General features: G+C 47.1%; 1 protein-coding gene across 1 annotated transcript in view; it reads left to right on the top strand.

Moving 5' to 3' along the window:
* The window catches only part of LOC142741941 (trafficking protein particle complex subunit 10-like), a 19,579-nt gene extending 15,183 nt beyond the window's left edge, over window positions 1-4,396 (top strand). The window contains exons 10-12 of the mRNA XM_075851263.1: window positions 1,020-1,197; window positions 1,316-1,507; window positions 1,828-4,396. Coding sequence (XP_075707378.1) covers window positions 1,020-1,197; window positions 1,316-1,507; window positions 1,828-2,066 — 609 coding nt within the window. The 3' untranslated portion in view covers window positions 2,067-4,396. The remainder of the gene's footprint in view (window positions 1-1,019; window positions 1,198-1,315; window positions 1,508-1,827) is intronic.
* The last annotated feature ends 5,218 nt before the right edge of the window (window positions 4,397-9,614 follow it).

The following is a 9,614-nucleotide window of genomic DNA, read 5'->3' as shown; positions in this document are numbered from 1 at the left end:
AGAATCCTGACACTTCTCTGCACTTCTCTGTGAGTTACAGCACAGCAGGTGTAGTCTCGCAAAATTACGCTGTAAACTGTCATTCACAGCGAGATCTCGCTGTGCTGTAAATCACAGAGACACTACAGAAGTGGTCAGGATTGTGAATACACATCACGTCCTTGCTGGAGGTAATGTATATTCAGTGTTAGGACACTGCAGTAATGTTATAGTGTTTATGTGACTGCACATAGCAATATAGATTTATTGCTATCTGCAGTGTAAATGAATGGTGAGTAGTGCATGACGCTGATTGGTCAGCGTCATACACTCCTCTGTACAACGCCCACTTGGTCATATAGTAAAACACGCCCAATTGTCCATTGAGAAGCTCATTAGCATAAAGCTAATATAGGTCAGAACTCTGTCAAAAATGATTGTATAGGGCACTTATAATGTGGTGACAGAGCCTCTTTACTACTAGGACCACTGTTATCTACATTACAGCGCCGATCACATCATGTACAAGATAGGCCACTTATAATGTGGTGACAGAGCCTCTTTATTACTAGGACCACTGTTATCTACATTACAGCACTGATCACATCATGTGCAATATAGGCCACTTATAATGTGGTGACAGCCTCTTTATTACTAGGACCACTGTTATCTACATTACAGTGCTGATCACATCATGTAGGAGACAGGGCACTTATAATGTGGTGACCGCCTCTTTAAACCCCGTTCCAGGCTGCCAACGTTTATATACGTGACAACTGCACGGGGCATCGGCAGTTAGAATGTATATGGCCGTATGGCAGTCGTGAAGGGATTAACTATTATGGGGGTCTGAGAGACCCCATTGTCTATGATAGGACTAGAAGCTTCCAGTCTGGTGGACAGTCCAAACCTAAAACATTCAGGGAGGATTCTTCTCCATATCTGTCATGACCTGTGGAGTAAATCACCAGATGATGTAGATCTTTGTGCGGACCGTGGTCTTTTCCTGGGCTGTAATGCTCTTTATTCTCCCCCACCAGACCCTATATACTGTACATGCTGAAATCTCACCTCCGGCAGAGTTAGAGTTCTGTAAGATGGGGTCACTCTGTTCACTGGAAGTCTGCATCACCCGACTGTGTGACCCCGTGGAGACCGACAAGGAGGAGACGCTGACGGACTGTGAGGGGTACACCAGCACTCAGCTCTTCTACCAGGGTAAGGGAGTCTGGTGAGGTCCCTGCAGTAATTGGGTGGGGCTGAGGTGCCTGCAGTGAGGGGTTAGGGTCCTCATAAGTCCGGGCCGGTTGTGTTAATGGTGACCTCTGTTTTACAGTGGTTGATGGTGGAAGTAACTGGGCGGTGTGTGGGAGGAGCTCTGGTGTGGTCCTGATGCCGGTTAAACACGGGGCGTGCCACACTGTTCGGATGGAGGTGATGCCGCTCTTTGCTGGATATCTGCCCTTCCCGGACGTGCAGCTGTTCCGATACCTGCCCCATCACTCGCTCTCACAGCAGGTGGATGCCGGTAAGTAAATGATGTCCTCCTCGGAGGCTGTATCCTGTACTGACACCAGTATGAAGAGCTGGATCTGACCTCTGCTGTGACACGGAGATGAAATCTCATTCCCTGCTCAAACACATCCTGCTGCTCTGCAGTCAGTCCCTTCACCCTCCACATAGAATTATAGTCATCTTATAGTGTAATGGGCCAGGAGTGAGATGTGAGGATCTGAGAGCTACTAGCAAACCAGCAGGATTATGAATGCAGCTCTGGAGGGTGAGATGGGATTGTGAGAATTGAGCTCTGATCATCTGTTTATGATCTGATTTTCTTTGTTTCTATAGACAGCTGGATTGAAAACGACTCTGTGTCTGTGGAGGATCCGTGTGAGGCCCCTAGTGGGCGATCTCAGAGCACTTCGCTGTCTCCAGGGCCGCTGGGTGGCTCAGCAGAGCAGAAAGGACTTCCAATGCCGCGACTACAACCATTCCAAGCTGGGCAAGTCAGCAACAACAGCGCGGGACGGCAAATCCTGGTTATTCCAAGTATGGACGACCACGTGCTGGAGGTTAACGCCACATGACACAGCGCCCCGCTCTGCGGTGAAGCCAATGGTGTATTATATATGTACAGCGGGGTGTGGGGCCTGGACTGAGGCTCGGTATCACTTTCATTACGCCTGGATGAACTGGAAGCTCTGGATGACTGCAGCAATGCTGATCATAGTGCAATATTCTGTGTTCTCTGCAGCGCGTGCTGACCTCCGTGCAGCAGTGCACTATACATAATGCTGGGGGGGGATGGGTACACACTGAGGTCTCGCTCGGCAGACTCTGGTTTTTGCATGTTATTTTTGCTCTGAGTTGTTGCATCTTCATCAGTGGGACCTCAGTGTGTGGCGGGTATCATGGTGCAGGGGCTGGAGCGCAGCATGGAGAGGAGGGTCAGTCACTAAATCCATTTGTCAGTATGAGGCCCAGTGCATTTATTCATCTCTGCTCCACCATGAACGCTCACATTCTCCGCACTATTCCCTAGACTGGTCCAGGTGAAGACCTCGATATCTCACGTAATGGCCAATGTCTGGTTAATGCTGACTGCTATTCTTCATCAGTGTTTGAGTCCCTATAATGAAAAAATCCTTGTGTTACCCATGGTGAGGCTTCATTGTACCAGGTTACTCCACCCTGTTCAGTGTGAGGTTCATCTCCGTGTCTCATGTCGTGTCAGCCTGCTCCGGTCAGTGTGAGGTCCGTGTCTCATGTCGTGTCAGCCTGCTCCGGTCAGTGTGAGGTCCATGTCCATATCTCATGTTGTATCAGCCTGCTCTGGTCAGTGTGAGGTCCATGTCCGTATCTCATGTTGTATCAGCCTGCTCTGGTCAGTGTGAGGTCCATGTCCGTATCTCATGTTGTATCAGCCTGCTCTGGTCAGTGTGAGGTCCGTATCTCATGTATCAGCCTGCTCCGGTCAGTGTGAGGTCCATGTCCGTGTCTGTATCTCATGTTGTATCAGCCTGCTCCGGTCAGTGTGAGGTCCGTGTCCGTATCTCATGTTGTATCAGCCCTCTCCGGTCAGTGTGAGGTCCATGTCTGTATCTCATGTTGTATCAGCCCTCTCCGGTCAGTGTGAGGTTCATGTCCGTGTCTGTATCTCATGTTGTATCAGCCCTCTCCGGTCAGTGTGAGGTCCATCTCCGTATCTCATGTTGTATCAGCCCTCTCCGGTCAGTGTGAGGTCCATGTCTGTATCTCATGTTGTATCAGCCCTCTCCGGTCAGTGTGAGGTCCGTGTCTGTATCTCATGTTGTATCAGCCTGCTCCGGTCAGTGTGAGGTCCGTGTCTGTATCTCATGTTGTATCAGCCTGCTCCGGTCAGTGTGAGGTCCGTGTCTGTATCTCATGTTGTATCAGCCCTCTCCGGTCAGTGTGAGGTCCGTGTCTGTATCTCATGTTGTATCAGCCTGCTCCGGTCAGTGTGAGGTCCGTGTCTGTATCTCATGTTGTATCAGCCTGCTCCGGTCAGTGTGAGGTCCGTGTCTGTATCTCATGTTGTATCCGCCTGCTCCGGTCAGTGTGAGGTCCGTGTCTGTATCTCATGTTGTATCCGCCTGCTCCGGTCAGTGTGAGGTCCATGTCTGTATCTCATGTTGTATCCGCCTGCTCCGGTCAGTGTGAGGTCCATGTCTGTATCTCATGTTGTATCAGCCTGCTCCGGTCAGTGTGAGGTCCATGTCTGTATCTCATGTTGTATCAGCCCTCTCCGGTCAGTGTGAGGTCCATGTCCGTATCTCATGTTGGATCAGCCTGCTCCGGTCAGTGTCCGGTCCACACGTGTTTCGGCCTCTGCACTATACACTACGCTCCCCTCTATGAAATCCTCCTTGCTGCTATAGAGAAATCTTCTGTTCCATGTCCCAGCCTATAATAAAGCCCCATGGGAAGGAGCGATATGAAGCGTCTCTGCCAAACAGTGGTCAGTTCAGCACGTTGCCTTCATATCTCTTTTATGCTGGAACCATCGTAGTGGGGACTTGTCGTGTAGACCTGCTCGGCCGTTGCTGTTTTACGGGATTTTAAGGTTACAGCACTATTTATTTTTTGGTATATTATACCTCTAAAATAAGGTGGAAGCTTGTATTAAGAGTACCCAGAAATACATGTGTTTTACCACAGTATGATGTGTTCATTGCTGCTGAGTGTGCGGGGGAGGGTTGAAGACCATGAACATGTATAAAGTCTAGAGGTAAATACTGGGAAGCCACATCTCATAGTCTTGTGTTTGCGCATCCGTCCTGTGGCATAATTACTATCCGTTCCCTTATACAAGGCTCTGAGCTGGTTCTTGGGCTCTATTCTCGCCACGTTGGCCATACAGTATACATGTGAAAATAAAGTGTCCAGATATATGTTGTATAGTATCTATAGGCTTCTACTATATGTCCGGCAGGGTTACGCCTTGAGGAGGCCACTGTGTTTTTCAAAACCGAAAACGATCTGATTTAGGCCACAGATGCGTGGACGAAGTCTAAGAGGAATCCATGCTCGCCGTAGATGAGGCAGAAACGGTGGGGACCAGGAGGCCAATCTCACCTGTTCTCTCCCATTACCTCCACAGGGGTGATCGGGGATGGAGGTGCTAAATTAGCCCCTCCACTCTGAGTCCTCTAAGTGAATCAGAAGAATTGAAATGAGTCACATGGCGAGCATCACCCTGCAGTATTCTTTAGGGAGCGGATCCTATTGTTTCCAAAAGAAGAAAAAAGTTACGGCCTTGATCTGGTCTGGTTTGCTGCAGTTCCGCTCTGGGTTACATCTGTACATGTTGTGCCAAATATCAGATGGGATTCTACCAGAGGAAAGCGGAAAACCAATGAGATCAGCAGTTCTAGAACAGGAGTCCATGTTCCCGAGGCCATTCACTCTATAGGTTTCGTATATTCCTGTTGATTGGAGCCTCTTCAGATATTTCCATGCTGGTGATTCACGGACAGGTAGAGGATGTGTCTCCTCTCTGCAGGTCACGGTGCAGCACAATCAGCTCACAGATGAAGTTCTGCTCGGACTATGTTTTATAAAGGAGCTGTAAGAGGAAAGACCCCTGAATCATTTTCCTTTTGTCCAGCATCCAGTTCTTCCCCCATCTGTTAGCAGCAGCAGTGATCCTGAGTGGTAGTCCTGGAGTTCATCCATCACTGGACCCGAGCCTGCTCTGCAGCTTTACTGTGTGACCTTCAATTTCTGACATCTAGTCCGTCTTCCCATATTGCAGCGTCATCTTTACTTCACACAGTTCCCACAGATTACAGCTCATAAATGGTGGCCTACTCCATCACATGCCTATCTATTCCAGAGGTGCCCTCCCCTCAGCAATGCTTTTAGAGGAGAATATACACTATATGGCCAAAAGTATGTGGACCCGCTCCTACTTACTGCGTTTAGGTGTTTCAGCCACCCCCATTGCAAACAGGTGCCTAAAATCCAGCACATAGCCATGCAATCTTTACAAACAAACATTGCTAGAAGTATGGGTGGTACTGAAAAGCTGTGACTTTACAAATGGCACTATCAATTTCTTATCTTCCCCGGTCACCTGTAAGTGTTATTATTATCTGTTAGATCTGCACCCGTCGCCTGTAGGTGTTATTATCTGTTAGATCTGCACACGTCACCTGTAGGTGTTATCTGCTAGATTTGCAATGGTCACCTGTTATTAGATCTGCCCCGGTCACCTGTAAATGTTATTATTATTATCTGCTGGATCTGCACCAGTCACCTGTAAGTTTTATTATTGCAATGTGGAAGCACCTAGGAGTAACAACAGCTCAGCCATTAAGTTGGCAAACTGACAGAGCGGGCCACAACATACATGTGTGGTGGATTAGTGCCTATTCTCGGTTCTATTACTCACGATAGAGATCCACACTGCCTCTGGAAATGACAGCACCGGAACTATGCAGCCGGAGTTTCATGAAATGGGTTACCATAGTCGCTGCACACAAGCCTAGAATCAACATGAACAATGCCAAGCGTCAGCTGGAGTGGTGTAAAGCCACTGGACTCTGGAGCAGTGTAACGTGTTATCTGGAGTGATGAATTAAAGCATAATATCTAGCAGTCTGATGGAGGAATCTGGGTTTGGAGGATGCCAGGAGAACACTACCTACCGGAATGCATAATGTGCCTACTGAAACTTTTGGTGGAGGAGGGGTAATGGTCTGGGGCTGTTCAGGGTTTGGCCCCTTATTTCCAGTGAAGGGTGAATACTACATGATACAAAGACACAAGTGTAGATTTAGAACATTAATCTGTTTTCGCTTACTCCTAACAGCAGCACAATAATGGGGTTTTTCTGCCCGTGTGAACTAGTAGGACAGATGGAGTTTTTAATTTCATCAAATTAAACACTAACTAGAGCCCCTCCCTACAAAAGAACGTCCTGCCCCTGCTACCTTGTGTATTTTCTGTAGTAGTAGCCTTAATTAGGGTGGGAAGCTTGTGCTGCTGTTAGGACTAAGGAAAAACAGATTACCGTTTGAAATCTACACTTCCCTTACGTCCTACAGCAGAACAATAATGGAGATTTAGCAAGAAGTAACCCCATAGGGAGGGCCCTCTTGTCTGGTAGAACTCAAAATTGACCGCTCGAGCCTTTTTCTCCGAAAACCAAAAAATTCAGCCTATAATAGTTGATAAATATTAAGTGCGAGCTCCAGCGGGATCAGACTTGATTCAGCCCAAGAGGTGACACTGCTCTAGTAGACTGGGCTCTAGAAAAATGAGGTGGACACTGCTCTAGTAAAGGGGGCTCTAATAAATAAGGTGGATCAGTGTTCGAACAATGTAAGCTGGTCTACAGGCCTCTACACTTCGTCTACCCAGGGGAGGTTTGGTGGATTTTGAGCATTTGTTTCTTTTAGGAAACAATAAATTATTAACCTTCCTGATCTCTTACTCCAAGCTAAATAGATTTCAAGACAACAGGACAGATCTAGAAATGGAGATTATATTCCTCATGAGAGTAAGACCCGTGCCAGAACACTGGAAGGGAGCTGACCTGATTACAGGTTACAAATGAGGAAACTTTGGGAGTGAAGTTTGGCAGTAGCCTTAGCAAGACCATGTCATGGAGGAATCTGATGTATGGATCCGCTGACTAGGCTTGAAGCTTCTCTATTCTCTTGCCAGATATTATGGCGGACAACACATGTGCAAACCGTGCACACAGAGCCCAGTACATTGCATGTAAGGGACTTCGACAGTAGGTTATTATGTGGGAAATCCTAGAGCTTCAGAGATAGATGAGCATAAACCTCTTAGGATTAAAACAAAGTCCCATTTTGCCATAGGTTTGAGGATAGTAGGTCTTATTCTAGCAGACCGTTTCAGGAATCTTTTCACCAAGGGCTTTTGTGACAAGGAGTTTACCCAAAAGGTGGACCTGGACTAAATTTGGACCTTTCAAGTTGATAGACTATCCTTTTCCGAATCCTTCATGCAGGTAGTGTAGGATGTTGATTTGCAGGTTGGAACTATCCACTCCTTGAGTGGAATACCAAGCTGAAAAGATCTCATTGATCCTTGTGTATGTCTTCTTGGTAGATTCAGACCTGGACTGTAAGCAGGTCTTCATAAATTCATTGGAGAGCCCTTTAGATTGTAATAGGGCCTGGTCAACCTTCAGGCTTTCAGATTGAAACTCTTCAGGTCCTGGCAGAGTTGAGTGCCCTGAGACACCGAGTTCTGCACTGAAGTAAGTCTCCAGTAACACCCTCGACTCATCTGAATGAGTTGGGAATACCAGCACTTCTGTGGCCAGAACGATATGATGCCTTTTACCGTGGCCTGGCTTTGCCTGATTTTCATCAATACCCTGGTTATCAAGGAAACTGGAGGGAAAATGGCCAGCCTGAACCTCCTAGGAATGGACAGAGCATCTACTGCCAAGGAATTTTCTCCCCACATCCTGGTGATCTGTTTGAAGATCTCTAGATTAAGAGACAATTTTTCTTGTCTCGGGACTGCTGGACCTCGACATATCAAGTCGGCAATAATGTTGAGGGAGCCTTGAATATGTACAGCAGACAGATGGGTAGGTTCCAATTTGTCCATGTCCAGATCTTTCCCACTTCCCTGAGAAGGGGATCTGATCGGGTGCCACCCTGGCTGATAGTATAATATGTTGTCCGACCTTACACAGACTGCTTTCCCATGGACTTGCATATATAATATAATACGGCTTTGAGCTTCTTTGGGATCAAGGACATGGACTCCTTGAACCCCAGACTGTATACTACTTCAAGTGTACTCACAACCTAGTTGAGATGCATCTGTAGTCCACAAGATCCAGAGAAGCTGGATGAATTCCAAGGGCCTCCCATTTCTGAGATATTTCCACATCTAACGGATTCATGAGTTTAAAAATGATGGTGCAACTACTGTTCAACCACTCTGGGTTGCGTTACCTTTGGGTAACTCTGGGTCGTAAGTGCCCTAAGGCCCAAAGAACTGCCTCTACAGCTGCTGACATGAAACATAAGACCCTCCACTGCCAAGGAAGGGAGAGAATATCTCCTGGGAATTTAAGACATAGCCTAAGAACGTATTTGTTCTTGATGGAACAATGTCCGACTTTTCCCAATTTATTTTCCAACAGCTTTGGAGTTACTGGACAGTACTTAGAAGATGGAGCATCAGATGAATCGTCCAGGTATGGAACCACAGATATCCCGTGTTCTTACAGGCAGCTATAGCGGACACCACCTTAGAAAAGGTGTGAGGAGCCAAAGATCCTGAACAGGAGAGCTGTGAACTGCAGGGAGCTGGACACTGCCTCTTATCTACACAACTGTTCTTAGATATTTACGGAGAGGCAGGAAAATGAGGAATCAGAGGTAGATACCTTTCCTTTATTTGCCCCTAAGGTTTAGGAGCTACAATTACAGGAGCATAAACTCCAGCTCCTCTCCCAGGAGTGGGTACCTTCTCTAAGATATTCCTATCTCGGAAATATAGAAAGGAGACATCCTAATGTAAAAGAGCAGTACGATAAATCCTCCTGGAGAAAGCGAATGAAAATCTATTGAATAGCCGGACTGCATGATCTTCAACCGTAGGAAGGGTTATACTTTCCAGCTTTAGAAGACAGTTGGAGGCGCTCCCTATACGAAGGGATCTGGTGTCAGAGTTTGGGCTTTCTGGTCTCCGAAATGGAATCTGAATCACCGCCTCCAGGGGAGACTACAACCTTAACGCAAAGCCCGTGACTGCTCGGTCATCCTGATTGACTCTTGTGGCATCCGAGGAAATTCCACATTTAAAGGGTCTATGTCTCAAAGGACTGCTGTAATGATTACCCCTTCTTGTCAAAGAAGCTCTCCATGATTGTAATCAGCTTGGCGCCAAAGAGTCGTACTCTACCCCACACAGGTTGTACTTGGAAGCATTAACTGCGACTCGGAGTTTAAGCCAGAGAAAACATCTACCAGTGGTAGATAGGACCACAGTCTTGTCTGACAACTTTACCTTTTGGGAGCTAGTATCCCCAGATAGTCAGGGGCCCAACTGTTGATATCACCACATGTAACTCTGGCATCTATATCTGCTTGAATCTGAAGGATCCATTTTTGTTG

Source organism: Rhinoderma darwinii, chromosome 2, assembly GCF_050947455.1.
Source record: "Rhinoderma darwinii isolate aRhiDar2 chromosome 2, aRhiDar2.hap1, whole genome shotgun sequence".
NCBI lineage: Eukaryota > Metazoa > Chordata > Amphibia > Anura > Rhinodermatidae > Rhinoderma > Rhinoderma darwinii.
The sequence above is the reverse complement of the archived record's forward strand: the minus strand, read 5'-3'. Positions and strand labels throughout refer to the sequence as shown.